Source organism: Dipodomys spectabilis, unplaced genomic scaffold (assembly GCF_019054845.1).
Source record: "Dipodomys spectabilis isolate Male_0828 unplaced genomic scaffold, ASM1905484v1 ptg000187l, whole genome shotgun sequence".
Lineage (NCBI taxonomy): Eukaryota > Metazoa > Chordata > Mammalia > Rodentia > Heteromyidae > Dipodomys > Dipodomys spectabilis.
Window position 1 is genome coordinate 605,347 of NW_024870864.1, and position 20,036 is coordinate 625,382.

The 20,036-nt window shown below is 40.8% G+C and overlaps 1 protein-coding gene across 1 annotated transcript in view; it reads right to left on the minus strand.

Moving 5' to 3' along the window:
- Mertk (MER proto-oncogene, tyrosine kinase) overlaps positions 1–20,036 on the minus strand; it is a 132,745-nt gene that overhangs the window by 43,955 nt on the left and 68,754 nt on the right. Inside the window, exons 6-8 of the mRNA XM_042695402.1 lie at positions 19,632–19,747; positions 14,457–14,640; positions 6,226–6,377 (exon numbers count right to left, since the gene is read on the minus strand). Coding sequence (XP_042551336.1) covers positions 6,226–6,377; positions 14,457–14,640; positions 19,632–19,747 — 452 coding nt within the window. The remainder of the gene's footprint in view (positions 1–6,225; positions 6,378–14,456; positions 14,641–19,631; positions 19,748–20,036) is intronic.

Below are 20,036 nucleotides of genomic sequence, written 5' to 3' on the forward strand. Positions count from 1 at the left end.
GAGTCAGGTCCTGGTGGTTCAAGCCTGCAATCCTAGCTACTCAGGAGGCTGATATCTGAGTATCGTGGTTCAAAGCAGGGCAGGAACATCCGTGAGACTCATCTCCACTGAGCCACCAGAAAACCAGAAGTGGCACTGTGGCTCAAGTGGTAGACGTTAGCTTTGAGCTGAAGAGCTGATGAGGGACAGCACCCAGGCCCAGAGTTCAAGCCCCATGACAGACAGACACACACATACCAAAGATGCTAATCAAAATTAACTCCATGCTCTAGAAAGAAGAGGTTTTTCTTTCTTTTTTTAGTATATTGTTTGCAGATATTTCATTTTTCTTTCATTTTCCCCGCTCTGGTTTATTCCCTGTGGTCACTGTTTTTTTTATTTCAGTACCCTTTTTCTTGTATATAAGCATATCTTATTTGGGGAAGGGAGGGGGAATCACAGAAATAGGACAAAGGATGAAACAATGCAACAACAATAATCACTAGACATTATGCTGGAAATGAACCTTACAACTTGGGGGAAAGTGGAGATAGGGGGAGGAGAAACATGAAATCATGTGAAGCACAGGTACCATAGAACATGGATAAACAGCAGAGGCCTACTTTAGTGATAACATTACTCCTTGCTCATTCGATCCCATACCTGTCACTTCTGCATATGATACAGGATAGAAACAGCTCGGCTCCAAGGATGGAGCAGTTCTAACATTCCTGACCCTGGGTTGGCTATCCAGAGACTATTTCAAACTCTAAAGAGAAAGTGATCAATGTCCTACACAAAACATGGAAGGTGAAATATGACCCTAAAAAATGTAGCCGTTCATACCCAATTGGATCCTGAGACCCTGAGATTTGTTAGTGATAATAAAATAATAATAATTATTATTATTAATATTATTAATTTTTTGGTGCTAGTCCCGGAGCTTGAACTCAGGCCTAGGTACTGTCCCTGAACTTTTTTGTTCAAGGTTAGAGTTCTGCCACGTGGGCCACAGCTGTACTTCTGGCTTTTTGGTGGTTAACTACAGATAAGATTTCACAGACTTTCCTGTTTGGGCTGGCTTTGAACCTTCATCCTCAGATCTCAGACTCCTGAGTAGCAAGTATTAGAGATATGTGCCACCAGCACCTGGCCTTTGCTAGTGATTTTTTTTTAAGTGGAAAAAATGAAATGAAGTTAAAAACTTGGGAGACATATCCTGGCAATATCTTTTCTAGAAATAAAGCATTTTATTTATGGCTAACACCTTGTGATGAGTTAGTCATACTGTATTTAATTTGAGGTAGACAGAAAATCATAAGGTAGGCTAACTTGATAGTGCACACCACTGGTCATGACCATACCCCGTTATGACTCACGTCTGTCGCTAAGATAAATAACATGCCAGTTTCACAATTTACTGCCTGATAGCTCCTCAAGTTCAAGATTTTCTGACTGACAAGGAACACTGGACTTTCTGTATTTACATACCAATTTATTCCTATAAAGACTCAAATATAATACATCATTTATGAGGGAAATCATCTCAAAATAAGATGAACTTCAAATTTGGAAAAGAATTACATGGCTAGATGAGCAAAAATCCTAACAAAAACAAAATTATTCATTTGGAAATAAAAACTACATTGTTCCCGCAGTATCTGTGTAGGAATGGTTCTAGGACTACGCCCTTGGATACCAGAATCTATGCAAAGTCCTCTGCAGAAACCGCTGTGGGGTTGGGACGAAGCCCAGTGGCAATGCACGTGACAGCATATGTGAGGCCCCAGTTCAGTCCTCAGCAACTCCCCCAACACACAAACACAGTATCTAACTCATCTTTTCATTACTTATAATAACACAATGCAAGTAGTTGTTACATTGTTTATAAATGTTTATATTATAGTTTTCTATATAATGCAATGGTTTTCTGGTGCTGCGGATCCAAACCAGTGCCTTCCCATGCTAAGCACATACTCTACCACTGAGTAACATACTCATCCTTGAGAAAAGAATTTTTTACATGTTCAGTATAAACAAAATTTTCTTAATTTTTTTCTTCTTTCTTTTTCTTTGTTTGTGGTACTGGGGATTAATATAAGATCTCACACTTACGCAACATCTCTAGTCATTTTGTTGGTATTTCTTTTAAATTTATTTAATTAGTTTATTTTACTGATATCAATTAGTTGTATAATGGGGGTTCATGTGTGTGTGTGTGTGTGTGTGTGTGTGTGCGAGTGCGTGCAAACACATGTTTTCATGTGTGTGCAAATGCCAGTACTGGGGTATAAACTTAGGGCCTAGGTGCTACCTTAAGCTTTTTCACTACCACAGGCCCACTTCTGGCTTTTTGGTAGTTAACTGGAGATAACAGTCTCACAGACTTTCCTATCTGAGCTGAGACGCCCCAGCTTCCTGACTAGCTAGAATTACAGGCATGAACCACCAGCACCTGCTTTTTTTTATTTTTATTTTTTATTGTAAAGATACTATACAGAGGGTTACAGTTACATGAGTAAGGTAATGAGTACACTTCCTATTGAGCATTGTTACCCCCTCCATTGTTTTCCCCCTACCATCCCTTCCCTCCCTACCTTCCCTGGGGTTCTTTTTTTTTTTTTTTTGATTGTGATTAAGTGATTACATAATTTCCCGAATTTCACAGTATTGTGGAATAATGATACTCATTTAAAGTCACAAATTCATTCTAACTTTCCTGGAGCAAATTGTCTATCACAGTCTATAACATATAACGGTGTACACATATACCCCATACATGTGATCAGCAGCATGGGGATATTTAGTAGTGGTTCGACCAGATGAGTGGGAGTTCTTTGTTTCTTAAGTCCTGTTAGTTTTGTCGTATCACCTAACATTTTGGATTTAGCATCCACTTATCAGGGAGACCATGTACTGTTTGTCTCTTTGCTCTTGGCTTACCTCGCTCAACATGATTCCTTCTAGCTCCATCCATTTCCCTGCAAATGCCATTATTTTGTCATTTCTAATGGCTGCATAATATTCAATTGTGTATAGATATCACAATTTTTGGATCCATTCATCTGTGGTGGGGCATCTGGGTTGTTTCCATATCCTAGCTATTGTGAAAAGCAGCACCTGCTTTTGAAAATTCTCTTTTCCACATGTTCTACATGAGTTTCTCTGAACCATCTGGCACAGTGTAAACAATCAACCAGTGTTCCTTGACTGTGTTCAACAATGTGCTACAGTTTGGGTTTCCTCCACTTAATTTGTCCTTCTTACAGACTCACTTTGCAATATATTTCAGGTCTAAGTACGTAAGAAAAAAATCATCAGGCCATCTAATGAACAAATCAAAAGTTTATTTGACTCCTTCATGGAAAATACCTCCATTGCATGTATCCTCTTTCATCAATACTTAGATTTCAGAAGAGGTTTGGATTGCTGAATGGCCTGTCTCAAAAGAACGTTAACTATCCCTCATGCCTTAAATGATACCTGCTAGAATACCCTGCTCTCCTCTGAGGGAAAGATGAGAAAAAGAAGAGACAGTGAGTGTAAGTCAACATGTGGGTGCAGCCCTTCCATACTGGCGGCCATTGGCAAGCTCATTAGCAGGTAGAAGTTGAAGTCTGAGGAACCCTTCAGTACAGTTCAGCTTCCCTGGGTGTTAAAAAGTTGTTCTACGTCACTTGTGGGGTTGTGGGGGATCAAACCCAGGGATTCATGCTTTCTAGGCAAACATTTACCACTGAGCTATATTCTCAGCCTGATAGACTGCTTCAAGGCTATAATAACCTCTGCCATGAGAGGTCTTTCTAAAATCTGTATTCTTTACAAACACATATTGAACCATATTCATCTTTAGAGCCATAATCTTAAAAGAATGGCATCAAAAACCACATATATATAAACTCAATCCCCATCTAAAGGTTGAGTAATTGAAGGTGAAGATGTATTTACTATAGAACATTTCAGGGCCTTCAACTGGCCAGTGTATGCTATAGGTCTTCAAGAAAGGAATTTAATATGAAATACTTTATAAATTTATTTGCTCATTGAACTTTTTTTCATAGAAAGTCCATTGATACTTTATGGGAATGGGGTTGGGGTTGAAAACTCTAGCTCCATTTATCAAAAGACTATTCCAATCACGATTAGAAACTTTACAGCTAGTTTATATGGCATAGCTGGGCCAATCAATATCTGAATCCACAGAGTTACAAATGCCTATGAAGCAAATTCAAGGCTCCAACTTCAAAGAGAACCAATTTGCATGTTTTCCTCAACTCTGGAGTTTTAGTTCTATTTTGTAAGGCAAGGTATATCAAGAAAAACAGAGCTGGAGATGTGGCTTAAATGACAGAACACCAGCCTAGCAACTGTGGGGCATTAAACTCAAAACCCCACAAGGCCACAAAAAAAGCATAAATCTTCCTTAAGATAAAAAAGGTGTTTATACATCAAAGATCAGACAATTCTTAATAAGTAGCACAATAGTGAGATAACAAAGGCACACACTCATTTTTAGTGCAACTGCAAAAACCACCCAAAGACCACTTCCAAGAAAGTTATGAAATTGTGTACTCACACACATATACACACACTCATATTATAGCTACAAATGGAAATTTTCAAAATTATTCAATTCCCCAGCCTTGAATAAAGAAGTAGTTTTAGTAATGTTTTCTAAAAACAGAAAGAAAAAACAGTGTTTTGGGAGGATGTGTGTGTGTGTGTGTGTGTGAGTGTGTGTGTGTGTGTGTGTGTTGGTATTGGGACTTGAACTCAGGGCCTGGGAGCTGTCCCTGAGCTTTTTTTTCTCTTAAGGCTAGTGCACTACCACTTGAGCCACACCTTCACTTCTGGCTTTTTGGTGGTTACCTGGAGATTAAGAGACTCACAAACTTGAACCAGATCCTCAGTTCTCAGCCTCTGAGTAGCTAGGATTACAAGTATAAAGCCTGGCTCAGAAGTGCAAGGCAAAGAAAGCTCTGGAACTTAAAATGATAGAGGCTGAGACCATTGCTCACTTGACTTTGGTGTGGGTTTGGGCCTCTCTCAGGCTCTTTCAGTGTTTTTATCGCCTCCATGTGCAGATTGTGAACTAGAAGCATCACACAACATTCCCAAAGTAACACAAGGCACGCATCTTTTGTTGTCACAAAATCATCATGACACACAAAATCTAGAGTGAATACAAAGCTAACGGTCTCCTTGCTAGAATGACTTTGCATCTGCAAGGAGGAAGGTGACTGGAGAGATCACAGTCCTAACTGCTCATGCAGTCTTCCCTGAGGAAGAGGCCATTCTGAACAAAGAGCAAAAAGAAGAGCAGCACAGCTGAGTGTTACTGGCCTGTAGTTTACTGGACTCTTGGGCCAGTCACTCTTACAGCTTTCACCATTAGTGCCCTCTGCACAACTTGGATCAAAGAGGATCCTTATGAAAACTGACTTTCTGAGTCAGTGCTAATGGCTCACGCCTGTAATCCTAGCTACGCAGGAGGCTGAGATCTAAGAGTTGAGATTTGAAGCCAGCCTGGACAGCAAAGTCCTCAACTCTCTTCCTTACCCAGGTGGGAAGAGAAACTTTTGGAAGCTGCTCATTCAACTACACTCAAGACTCCATCCCTCAATGGCCTACCCTGTTTTGAACTGGCTTGCATTCCTACCATACCAGTAGTCTTTCAACTTTATGTGTCTCTCTGGGTTTGACTGAAGTCTCACCTAACTAGACCATTGCAAGGACACTATTAGTAAAGAAAACAGCCCTTCTATCACACAGAAATCTTACATTTTGGTTGCTATTGTGAGATGAAATTGGCACTCAGACTAGAATGCTCTTCTTGAATTAGAGGGGATCTTTCTACCTTGAAGTATAAAACAGGAGCTACCTGATATCCAGATGCACCCCAGTTCCACCTAGAACATAACTCATGTTCAAAATGAACCCTTTGATAATTGGTACATTCTTTCTTGTGTGTGTGCTGCTAAAGGGGCTTGAACTCAAGCCCTCATGCCCTTGGTTCAGTTATTTTCCCCCCTCACAGTAGGTGCTCTACCACTTGAACCATACCTTTATTTCTGGTTTTGTGATGATGAATTCTGAGGACTAATTCTGATAACTAATCAAAGTTTTTCTTATACTATGCCTGCTGAATGGTGCCTTCCCTAACTCTTCATAATAACATAAAAGCTTCTGGAATAGAGTGAAATCGTTAAGGAAATGACTAAGTATATTTTTAGGGTTCAGACTTACAGAGGTGCCCACATTCTGCCAGATGTGAGAGATCCGGTAGCCCATCAGTTCCCCATCCTGACGCTTAATTGGGGGCTTCATCCAGCTGACAGCCACTTTATTACTAGATTCATTCAGAAACACCGTGACATTTAAAGGTGCAGATGACGGAGCTACAACAAAGCAAAAAAGGGAAAAATGATGAGACACCCACATAGATTCATTCTCATCTTAGTTTTCCAGTGTTTAGTTTTCAACTGTCCTATGGAAAATGAAACCCAAACTATAGTAAATTCCCACCTCCTTTTCAATGATGGACCACTGAGATAACATAAGAGGTTTTTGTTGTTGTTTGTTTGTTTTTGTTGTTGTTTTTGTCGGTCATGGGGCTTAAACTCTGGGTCTGAGTGCTGTCCCTCAGATCTTCAGCGCAAGGCAAATGCTCTACCATTTGAGCCACAGTGCCACTTCCGGATTTCTGGTGGTTTATTGGAGATAGAGTTTCACAGCCTTTCCTGCTCAGGCTGGCTTTGAACTGCGATCCTCAGATCTCAGCCTCCTGAGTAGCTAGGATTACAGGCATGAGCCATTAGTGCCTGCTGGTTGGGTGGTTCTTGTGTGTACATTTGCCAGTCCTGGAACTTGAACTCAGGACTTGGGCACTGACCCCGGGCTTTTTTTTTTCTTTCTTTCTTTCCTTCATTTTGTTCAAGGCCAGTGCTCTACTACTTGAGCCACAGCTCCACTTCTGGCATTTTGATAATTAGAGATAAGTCTCAAAGACTTTCCTGCCCAGGTTGTCTTTGAAGTATGATGCTCAGATCTCTGCCTCCTGAGTAGCTAGAATTACAGGCCTGAGCCACTAGTGCCAGCATTATAGGAGTTTTGACACTGGATATTGAGGCCTTAAGATATGTTGTTAAGGGGCTGGGAAGGTGGCTCAGTGGTAGAGTGCTTGCCTTGCATGCATGAGGCCCTGGGTTTGATTCCTCAGCACCACATAAGCAGAAAAAACTAGAAGTGACACTGTGGCTCAGGTGGTAGAGTGCTAGCCTTGAGCTGAAGAGCTGAGGGACAGCGCTCAGAGTTCAGGCCCCATGACCAACCAAAAAAAAAAAAAAAAGATACCGTTGTGAAATGGACATACAAAGGACAAAAAGGCAGAGAAGGAGGAGGCTGGTGCTCCTGGATTCCTGAAGCAGCAAAGCTGACAGCTAAAACAGGGTCTTCTAGTAGATCCTGGAGAGGTGTGAAGTCAACAGGACTAATTGGACATTGGTTCTGTGACATTTGAGGTATGCAAGCAGGGACCACTGGTGAGCACAGAATGAGGCTGTCATTATGAAACTCAGAGTCAGATTACTGAACTAAACAGAAATAATCAATCTATACATTAAAATGTTTATACAGTCATCTTTCAGTATCTACACAAGACTGGTTTCAGAGACACCACAAAAATAGATCTCATGGATGTGGAAGTCCTCAAATAAAATGGTGCAATATTTGCATAGAACCTACCTACCTCTTTCCATGTGCTTTAAATCATCTTTGGATGAGTTAGAATACATGCTGTGAAGATAGTTGTTACACTGGATGGCAAGAAAAAAAATCTGTGCAGATGAAATATGTTTTTTCAAATATTTTTGATACTCAGTTGAATTTGAGGATACTGAGCCCATAAAATGGAGTGCCAACTGTGTGGTGTGTGTGTATAAAATATTTTAGGAAACAAGATCATTACTTCATCTTTTGGGAATGAGAATCTTGACTATATCTACTCAAACTGAAAACATTATGTTGTTTGACCAGCTTTTTGTTGTTGTTGCTCTACTTGTATTTTCTTTCTAGTGCGAGAGATTGAACTCAGGGCCTTGCACATACTAGGCAAGCTCTCTACCACTAAGCTATACATTCATTACTTAAGTACTTTATTTCTAAGAATTTAATCTATAGATGGAGATACAATTATTGTAGCATAATAGTGACAAAAAGGAATAAATGTAATGTCACAGCAATTATAAACGTTTCTACATTTCACAACAAAATACTTGCTACTCACCCACTGAAAAACTTAGGCATATTATGTGTATTAATATGAAAAAATCCAATAAGACAAGGAGAATTGCAGTATTAATCAGTTTAGAAATAAAAACAGTGTTTATAAAGAAAGAATAAAGATTAAATTATATATATTCCTGATATGTCTGAAACAAAAAAAATTAGAACGCACTTCATTTCTACTGACTCCAGAAAACGTAATCATGAGTTAACAGGAATATCATATAGCCCAAGGGTTACCTTTGGACTCAGACATACACTTTCAAATCTATTGTAGAATTCATGGATAAACATAGCTGACTCAGCAGGTCTCCAAATCTCTCTACTGTGACAGTAAGGAATTTAAGAGACATAAACTCAAAAGGAAAAAGGAAAAAAGAGTCAACAGATAAGGAGCAGTTTCAACCCTCTGCTGAGAGGCAGATGAAGGTCTGTTAATTCAGCAAGCTGATTCTCCCCCCAAAGAACCACTGGGAGGCTCAGAAGCTGAAGGCCAGGTACCAAAATGAGGACTAAAAGTGGGAAACCTGGTTGAATGTTTGGTTGTGAGGCAGCTGCCCTATGAGGACCCTCAATCAAATCTTCACACACCATGCAAGTTCTCCCTGAAATGTCTACAGGAGATGAGTACTTTGTTCTATGAGTTGAAAAACTAGCGATCTTAGGGCACCACTAGAACGTGAAGGCATAGTGAGAAGACAAAGCAAAGACTGGAGAAGTACAAGTCTGTACCCCAGTGAGGAGGATTCTGCCGCACCTCTCCACTCCCATCAGTCTGTTAGAACATCAGCACCCACATGTGTTCCTATTCCTGAGGCAGGGAGGCAGAAGACTTCTTTATATTCTTCCTATGTAAGGAAGGATTTATTCTTCCTATGTAAGGGAGGATTTACAGAATAGAGGAAAACCAATTTTGAAAGTTGGGGGAGTATCTGACTTAATTTACTGCCCAATCATGAGGCAGTGAAACTTACAGGCCCCACCCATGCTCAGAGATCCAATCAAATTGGGGTGCTACCTCAACTCACTCTTCAATGGGAGAAGACAGAAATCAGAAAAGTTATGTGTGGGAGGGACTTCATGAATGTCAGAGGTCAAGCATGTAAGATAGAGGGATGGGAAGAGCCAGAGCCAGAGTAGGCAGCTTGAGAAAGCTAGAGAAAGTCCAAACAATAATGAACAGAAAAGCTCATCCCCCAGAACTGGGAAAAATAGCCCAAGGAAAAGAAGTCAGGATTAGGCATGTAGCTCATAGTAGGGCATTCATATGCTTGGCCCAGTACCACAAAACAAACCTTTAAAATTAGCAATATGTTGAATAAAATAAACTATTTTATGGGAGACGTGGAAAATAAATCAAGTGAATCTCTAAGCAGGTACAATAAAAAAGGCAATTTGAGAAGAGGAAATTGAGGAAGCAACTGAAGAGGTCTAACACTTATCTAAAATAATTTTGGGAGGAAGAAACAAAACAAAATATTAGAGGAATAAATGTCGAAGGAAAAGTCTTTGGACCAAGGGACTTGCATGTCTAGATTAGCAGGGCCAATACCTATGAGAATGACTGAAATAAATGCACATCATAGCTTATCACAGAACTGAAATTAAAGAGAAAAGATCATTTAAAAGAACCAAAATTGAGCCAGGTGCTGCTGGCTCACTTCTGTAATGTACCTATGCAGAAGGCTGAGATCTGAGTATCTCAGTTTGAAGCCAGCCTGGGCAGAAAAGTCAATGAGACTCCTAACTCCAATTACTCACCCAAAATAGTTGGAAGTGGAACTGTGATTCTAGTGGTAGAATGCTAGCCTTGAGCAAAAAATAGTTCAGGACAGTACCCAGGCCCCGAGTTCAAGCCCCAGGACCAGCACAAGAAAGGAAAGAAGGAAGGAAGGAAGGAAGGAAGGAAGGAAGGAAGGAAGGAAGGAAGGAAGGAAGGAAGGAAGGAAGGAAGGAAGGAAGGAAGGAAGGAAGGAAGGAAACAATTTATATAGAAAAGTAGCACAAATTCTTGACAGCAACTCATGAAGCAAAAAATTAGCAGTATCTTTAATTTCTGAGGGAAAAGAATTTCCAACCCAAATTTAATATTTAGAAAAATGAATGCAATCCAGTATGAAATAAAGATATTCTCATTTTTAGTCTTTATTATTTCTTTGTTAGATTGGTCTATGTTGTCCAAGCTGCCCTCAAATTCCTGGGCTCAAGTTATCTTCCTGCTGTTACCTCCTGAGCGTTGGAACTACGGATACATGCCTGGCTGTATCTACTTTTTATACATACTTTCCTTGGAAGCTAACTGAGAATGAGTTCATTGAAAACAACAGAGTAAACCCAAAATGTAACCAGGTAAAACAACAGAGTCCCTAGAAACTGATTTTTTTTCTGAAGATTCTAGCCTTACATAAGCTAGGGTTAGTGCCAATTTCCACCACCCAATTGGAATAAACCTTTGATCCAAGGAGCATTGAGCAGAACATATTGAATGGTCTTGTTTCAGTATTGGGTAGCAACTGACCCTCGATGAAGCATTACTATAGTGGTGTGTTACAAATGTTAACAGTAAGACCTCAAAGGACTATACTGTGCACCACTAGCGGAACTGTGTCCCAGCCCTATTTATAGTGTTTACAATTGAGAATTATGTAGGAGTCAACTTTTACTGTTGAAGTTCATTTCAAATAAGAAAAGGAGATCATTAAACAACACAAACAACACAAAATCAATGGCCAGAAGTGTGGTACAGAGAATATCTACTGTGAGGTCCTGGGTTCAAAACCCCAGTACCACCAAAAAAGTGCTCAAAATCATTGTTAAGGGGAGAAACAAGAACAAAGAACAAAATACATATTTCCTATAGAAAATTATACAAGCAAGAAGATGGTGGAGAGACACTTTTAATGTACCAAAAGTTAGGAACAAATAACTATGAATCTGGAATTCTACATACAGTAAAAATATCTTTGAAAAAGATCTGTGGTTCATTCCTGTAATGCCACACAGTCAGAAAGTGGAGGGAGAAGGATTGTGGTCTAAAACCCATCTGAAGAAAAGCAGAAGACTCTATCTGAGAAAAAAAGAAAAAGGATTGTCAGAGTGGCTAAGGTAGTAGAGTGCTTTCCTAGTAAATTGTGAGTTCTTTAGTTCAATCCTCAATACCACTAGTAATCAATCAATCAATGAATGAATCAATCAATCAATACCAAGTGAGGATATAGCTCAGTGTACAAATGAATGCTTAGCATGCATAAAACCCTGGGTTTAGTCATGAATGTGCATGTGTGTTGTACATGTACACACATTCACAGGCCAAAAGTAAAATAAATATTTACTTCAAAGGCAAAATAAATATTCCTCCTTCCCTAGATATCCAGAAGCTAAATTTCCCACTAGCAGATCCCTACCATAAAAAATAATTAAGTGTCCCCTAAGAAGAAGCAAAATTATACCAAATGAAACACGGAGCTACGTGAAAAAACAAATATTACCAGAAATGGCAGTCTACATGGGTAAATGTATGTTTTGTTTACTGACCAAATAAAATAATAACACATTACACATTTATAACATTCTTTAAAATGATATGTATGCCATCAACCTGAAAAATACCACAAGGAAGAAAATAGAATTCTATACTATGGTGATGTTTGTATTTGTGCAGTGATATAAATTACTTGAAAGTAAACTGATATGTTTGTTGCAAATTGTAAGGCAACAAAAACAACAAGGAAATTGTGATATCTAATAAGCCAATGAAGATGACAAAAGAGGACCATAAAGACATTTGATTAGCCCAGAAGAAGGAAGGAACAAATGACTGTTGGAACAACAGAAAACACAATGGATTTCAATCTACCCATTTGTACAATAACCTGGCATTTTAATGGACTAAATACTCCAATTTAAAGGTAAAGACTGTAAATGGAATGAAAAGTAATATAGGAGCTAGGGTACAACTCAGTGGTAGAGCATGTGCTTAGCATGAGGCCTTGAGTTCAATCTCTAGCATCTCTCCCTCATAAAATGTGTGTGTGTGTGTGTGTATGTGTGCGCGCGTGTGCGTGAAGTCTGAAGTGCTGACTATCCAGAGATAGAAAAAGGGAAGGAAGGAGCCTATATAAACAGCTAGTGTCCTGCACTGGAAATAAACAGAAGCTAGGTAATCCGAAGTTAATGCCTACAGAAAACAGTTCAAGTCGCTAAAAAAAGGATTTTATTTATTTATTTTTGTCAGTCGTGGGTCCTAAACTCTGGGCCTGGGCGCTGTCCCTCAGCTCTTCAGCTCAAGGCTAGCGCTCTACCACTTGAGCCACAGTGTCACTTCCAGCTTTTTTCTTTTTGCTTATGTGGTGCTGAGGAATCGAACCCAGGGCCTCATGCATACAAGGCAAGCGCTCTACCACTGAGCCACCTTCCCAGCCCCTAAAAAAAGTATTATTTTTAAAGCTGTGAAATCAAAAGCAACATATAGAAAAGTCTTTCAAGTTTAAAGACATAAACAAATTTTTCACTGAGTAATATGATAAAGAGCTAATAGTACTACTACAATGTGTCTGTTTCATAGTGGGTACTCATTGACTGTTAGCTATGCTTATATCATTTGTTTTCTTGAGTAATAACTTTTTTTGTTGGTGGTATTCATGGGGCTTGAACTCAGGACCTGGGCATTGTCTCTGAGCTTCTTTACTCAAGGCTAGCACTCTACCACTTTGAGCCACAATGCCACTTCCAGTTTTCTAGTGGTTAATTGGAAATAAGAGTCTCATGGACTTTGCTACCTGGACTGGCTTCTAATTGTGATCCTCAGATGTCAGCCTCCTGAGTAGCTAGGATTACAGGCATGAGCTACCAGTGCCTGGCTATCAGTAGTAACTTTTATGCATGATTTTGTTAACTAAAAATAATATTGTTTTAAAAATTGTGTTACTATCTTCTTATATAAAAGAAAATGCTAGCCAGGCACTCATGGTTCATGCCTGTAATCCTAGCTCCTCAGGAGGCTGACATCTCAGGATTGTAGTTCAAAGCCAGTCTGGGCAGGAAAGTCTTTGAGACTCTATCTCCAACTAATCACAGAAAAAGCAGAAAGTGGTACTGTAGCTCAACTGGTAGAGTGCTAGCTGTGAGCAAAAGGAGATTAAGGACAGTGCCCAGGGCCCAGAGTTCAAGGACTAGGACTGGCAAAAAAAAAAAAAAGAAAGAAAGAAAGCGGGGGGAGTGAGGGAGTGAGAGAGAAAGAGAGAGAGAGAGAGAGGGAGAGGGAGGGAGGGAGGGAGGGAGGGAGGGAGGGAGGGAGGAAGGAAGGAAGGAAGGAAGGAAGGAAGGAAGGAAGGAAGGAAGGAAGACAATGCTACCTTTATATAGCATATATAAGTTTTTAGTGGTACTGAAGTTTGAATTCACGTACTCTACCACTTGAGCCACATCTCCAACCCTATTTGCATTGGTTATGTCCAAGCCAGCCTAGACTTTGATCCTCATATTTGTGCTTCCTTGTATGACTAGGATGACAGTTTGGGATGACAGATGTGTGCTTCTGCATTCAGCCTCTCTGCTTTTCCCATAGTTTAGAATCATAAGCAGATACCACCATCCGATCTATTGGTTGAAATCAAGTCTTGTGAACATTTTCATTTTATTTTATTTTATTGCTAGGGCTGGCTTTGAACCAAGAGCCTCTGATCTCTGACTCTCAAGTAACTGAATTATAGGCTTGAGCCACTGAACTATATCAGTACTAAATTTTTTTTTTTATTGGTTATGGGCATGAACTCTGTGTTTGTTTTTTTGTTGGTCATGGGGCTTGAACTATGGGCCTCGGTGCTGTCCCTCAGCTCTTCAGCTCAAGGCTAGCGCTCTACCACTTGAGCCACAGCACCACTTCCAGTTTTCTGATGGTTAATTGGAGATAAGGAAAGTCTCACAGACTTTCCTTCCTGGGCTGACTTTGAACTGCGATCCTCAGATCTCAGCCTACTGAGTAGCTAGGATGTCAGGCATGAGCCACCAGTGCCCAGCAGCTAAATCTTTTTAAATTACCAATATCTTCCTATTTTATTGGCCACATCAATATAATGTACCTCCAGACATGAAGTCCAAATAAGCAAAGTGAACACATCAAATCAGGTTACTGGAAAGCTTTGTTTGAGCCTATGCCATTGGAGGGGACACTTATCGTGGACCTCAGGAATTACCTCCTTCAGTTGTGCTGGCAGGAATCCAAGGGCTCACTGCAGACCAGCCTATTTCATTCATACAGGACATCCCAATGCTGTAGTTAGCCAGGGCCTGCAGCTGCTCGATGTGATACAGATGTGGTGAGGCTGAGGTGTTAAAAACCATGACTGAGCCATTACTCAGTGGATCTACTTCCTTCACCTAAATGAAGAGTGAAATGTAGGCCAGCATTAGTAAGGTGGTGGGAATGTCAGACACGGACACACAGTGTTTAGTTCCTCTGTAGCAGGGGAAGGACCTGCTTCCGGTCAGGATACACATGGTTTCTCACGGGTATTGCTGTGTGTTACTCATGGTACAGGGACAACCACAGTCTAGACTACAAGGGGTCTCATTGCAACAGGTAACGATCAAGAAATTATCATTACAATATTACATGTTTATAACCTGGTACTAGACAGTAAAGTAGCTTACAATTAAAGTGGCTCTAAAATAAAGTACTCAAAATAAAGTAGCCTTCTCTTAGGCCCACCACAATTCTGAGAATGATTCTTTTAATGTTTTATTTTGTTTGTACAGTAATTAGGATTGAACCCAGAGCCTGGTGCATGCTACACAAGTGCTCTACAATTCAGTTACATTTCAGTTCTCTCTCTCTCTTTTTTTAATCTTTATCTTGAGACAGGACTCAATAGCTAAGTTGCCCAGATGGGCCTCAGACTTGCAGTCTTCTTTGCCTCGGCCTCCTTAGTAGCGTGGCTTACAGATGTGCCTGGAATACAAGCCACTGTCTCCAGCAAAACTCTGCTCTTCCCATTACCTAACCTCCGGGTCATGCTCTTGCCTTGGGGCTAGTTTTAGTAGTGTGTACTGTATCTTTACTGCTCCCTGCTGCCCTAGGAATTCAACACAAAAGCATGCATAGATAGCGTACATTTTATGGTATTTAGGTACAATGGGAAGAAACAGGAAAGGGTCGTTCATATCTCACCTAGCAAACCTGTCTCCAGATTTCCTTTAAACATGTATTTCCTCTTCTTTCCCTCCATGACTCGCCCCACACCTCCCTCCAAATCTGTTTGTCTAGCATGAGAGAAATTCTTGGCAAAACAGGTTTCCCACTACATGTGCGTCCCCCCAAAAAAAATTCAACAATGAGGACTCAAGCATTGATGGCTCACACCTATAATCCTAGCTTCTCAGGAAACTGAGATCTGAGAATTATAGTTTGAAGCCAGCTTAGGCAGTTAAGTCTATGAGACTCTTATCTCCAATTAACCATCAAAAAGCCAGAAGTGGATCTGTAGCTCAAGTGGGAATGCTACCCTTGATTGAAAAAGTTGAAGGACAGCACCCTGACCTAGAATTCAAGCCCTAGACTGCCATCCCCCCGCAAAATCATAGGAGGTAGAATAATATTAGGTAAAATAGAAGAAACCCAAAGCAATCATCAACCCACAAAATAAAGTTCTCTTAATAATTATGAGGATGCATTTAGGGATGTGGATATCCATTGTTGCTATTTTGAGATGTATGTTTGAAATTTAGAGCAAGAGGCCATAAATAAATATTTTAGAATCCCAATCTCCTGGAAATACCATGATGATGGTTGTAAGGACTGAGTCCCACCTCTGACTCAGACCCTGTGGGTGACAGGAAGGTACCAGTTGGTCCTGAGAAGCCATCTGAGGAGAAATAAAGGTCATGTGCTTATCTCGGGGGTGGCTGTTGGCAGAAGTGACTTTTTGTTCTTTCACACTGGAGTATGCAACTACTTCCTGGTGACAAACCACTAAAACTAAGGAGGAAGGTGTTGGCTCTCTGCCTCCATTCCATTTCCAGAGCCATACCCAGGGCATTTCCAGGCACAGTGACACTTTTTGACAGTATGTTCCTAGAAGAAGGGGTTTCCATATTGGTCCTTCTCTGTGGACCCCAGGGAAGAAGGGGGCATGAAATGGCAAGAAGTACATGGCAAGTTAAAAATAGAAATGGAATCTGGGACCCAAAAATGGGTGAAAAAAAGGAACTAACATCAGGACCAAAGGAAACGAGAGGGTGTGTCCTGCTAGTACATGGGCCTGAATCTCATCCAAAACATTCATTTGTTACCCAGTCAGAGTTTAAAATTGTAATGAACGGCAAAACCATTCTTGGTTCCTTCAGGAGTGGGAAGACACAATCAACAGAATATAAAAATGTAACTTCTAAAAACCATGGAAACTAACCCCAGCAGGACTGTTGAGAAAATAAAGGATGCTGAACTGCATATGAATTTGAGATCAATAGCATAAAGTTTCAGTGTGAATAAAGCACAAGATCGCTTGTGGAATTTAGCAGGATGTCCTGTATTCATATTTGCTAAGCTAGTAATCCTACCAGAAATGGAAAGGAGGATGGGTGTGGGCAGGCAGGGCTAGCTGGTGGGGCAGGGACTGAATAATCCCATCCACCACAGATCCAAAGTGGGCAGCAGAAGCCTCTGATTTGGCGGTCCAAGATGATAATTTATCTCAGGTGCCAAAGCACAGCCACTGAAGCTGAAGCTTAATTTTATTTATTTAGATTTTTCAACTCAGGACTTGAGTGCTTTTTTCTTTAGCTTTTTAAAAAAAAATTTTTTTTTAACCAGTCCTGGGGCTTGAATTCTGAGCCTGGGCACTGTCCCTGAGCTCCTTTTGTTCAAGGTAAGTGCTCTATCACTTGAGCTACAACGCCACTTCTGGCTTTTTTGAGTGGTTTACTGGAGATAAAGAGTCCCACAGAATTTCCTGCCTGGGCTGGCTTTGAAAAGCAATCCTCAGATCTGGGCCTCCAGAGTAGCTAGGATTACAGATGTGAGCCACTGGCGCCTGGCTTCTTTAGTCTTTCTACCGAAGGCTCTCCCTCTTAAGCCACAGCTCCACTTCCAGCTTTTTGGCGGTTAAATGGAGATACAAGCCTCACAGACTTTCCTGCCTGGACTGGCTCTGAACTATAATCCTCAGATCACAGCCTCCTGAGTAGCTGGTGGCATGAGCCATCAGTGCCTGGCCAGCTAATATGTGAGCATCTTTCACCTTCCAGGTCTACTCTCTCAAAATGGCAGTGCTGGTGATATTTTTCCTCAATCTTCCTGAAGTTATCTACTCCCCATGAGAAGGACGCTGAGTGCCCTGCCCCTTAGACTCTTGGAAGAGTTCAGCACTTGGTAAAAGTTTTAAGAAAGGCTGGCTCATTATGTTCAGATACAAAAGACTACTTCCAAGCCTGGTTGTTCCTAGCTACAGAGCTCTGAATTGGCATGTAACAAGACCTAAAAGATATTGATCGGTTATAATGTGATACTATGTGACATAACGACTAATTTGTTGTATACCCAACAAATTAGATCACTTAGATGAAATGATCAAAGTCCTAGAAACACACAAACTACCATATAATAAATAAATATTAAACTAAAACCCTATAAAGAAAAGCCTAGGACAGAATGGTTTCACTGATACATCCATAACTTCCTCAAAGAAGCAGAAGGACCTTTGGCATCAGCACATGATGCCAAAGAAAAAGCTGTAGGAAGAAAACGACACATCAGTATCTCTTATAAATATAGACAAAATCAGATGATGATGGTTGTGAAGAGTTGAAGTAACTCCATTTTGAAGCAGCGGCCATTCTGTCATTTATGTTAAAATTATGAGTGACCCAGAGCAAACATAAATTCCAGGAACTAACCTGTCTGTGTTGAAGTTAACCAGAGCTCATATAAATCCCAAGGACAGAGTTTTCTGTGGCCACAAACTCCCCTCACTTCACAGATACCCCCTGCCCTTTATTGCCCTGGCCCAAATGATCTGATAACCCCCTATAACCCTTATCGCCCTAGAATGTCCTGTTAACACATCTGGTTGCTGTAACTTTGTGGTTGTTGCCTTTATAAGCCCTGTGAAATTTCAGTTCAGGGCTTCCTCCTAAGCTCCACTGAGTCGGTGTGTTGTTGTTTTGTTTTAAGACAGTATCCCTGGTAAGGAATTGTAGAGATAGGAAGAGTTCCTAAATCTTACTTGGGAGATTGGAGTTCTTGGGAGGTTTGTAAGCAGTGTTGGGTAATAATTAAGCAAGGCTGGGTGGGGGTGGTAGGGTGAGGGTAAAGGCTATTTTGGGGATAATACATGTTTTTATTCCTCAGAGAAGGAACAGCTGCTAGATAAAGAGTAGGAGGCACCAAGGGCAGAGAAATTCATTCTAGTTGGTATTAAAAACATCTTGTCAACACAAAATTCTTTGGAAGTCACTTCTCTTAAGTCAATTTTGACATGACTGGCCTGTACTGAGTTATCATTTTAATGAATAAGACTAAGATACTGGAGAAACTAATAATTCTTATCCCTGCCATGTGATTAAGTACAAGGCAGAACACATTTGCATTGTCCTTGGATGATCTCTGGGTGTTTAGAAACCCACTTCTATACAACATGTCTCTCCTGACTATACAGCAAGCCAGTTGTGCTCAGCTCTACTGTTGGCATCAGATCTTCCTCAGTTTGAACTGCAGGCCTGCTGCTCACAGGCTGAGTGAGCTCTCTGAGCCTGTGGGGCTGGTGTGTCCTAAGTAAGATAACATAGGCAATATCCCTGGACCTTGAGGACACTCATTCAACAGTAGTATTAGTGCTTTGATGAAATAGGAGAACAGATCTCACATCATGACAGGGATTATTTTAGGCTGACTAACCTATAGTTATTTCACCACTGTTTCATACCAATTTAGGTAGTTGTTAGGAAGGGCTAAAGAACCTACAGGCTTAAAATCTCCAGGTTTCTGGCTAATGTGCCACATTTACTGTCACAGGTGACTTATGTCTTGAATGAAGAGCCACACTAGGGAGCCCCTGGCCTTCCGAACTCCTAGTTAAAATTTAGGGAGATGTTTTTGTGATTACCAATTACTTCTCCCTGGTCTCCTGATATTCTCCCTTGGAAACATGCTTCTCTTCTAGCTGAGTCCCGGACCAGGCATAGGAGGAAGCAACATTGTAGACAAAGCACCATGAGGCAGGGCAGGATGGTAGATGATGCCTGGGGAGAACAAGGGATTCTGGACAAAAGTGGAGGTGGAGACATCTACTCAGGGCTGACCTGGGAAGGAAAGAAAACCAGGGAGCTCCATCAAGAACCAACCCACAACTTCCCTCTACATCCTGGAGGATTACCTGAATGCTGCAGTTCTTAAATGGAGAGTAGCCATCAAACCCCGGGACCCAGGAGATCAGAATGCTATGTGCTGTACTGTTGTGGATGAAGACTTCAGTTGGTGGAGAGGGAATTGCTAGATAAAAACAAACACACATGCTTAAATCAAGAGAGGCCACAGCTACCAAATGGTCATATTAACACAATATACTCTGAGATTAGCAAAAGGAAGGACACACCTTCAAGAGGACCACTTAGGCTTGGGGGTAATTAGCCTGTGAGCAGACTTTCAGCAATGGCATGGTCCTGCTTGGACCTGAGAAGTGGAACACAGATCCACTTTTCTGCTTTCTGATGAAGTGAGGAGACCTTTTAACTAGAAAAGAACATGGAGATACCCATGTCCTTCACTCAGTAAGCATTCT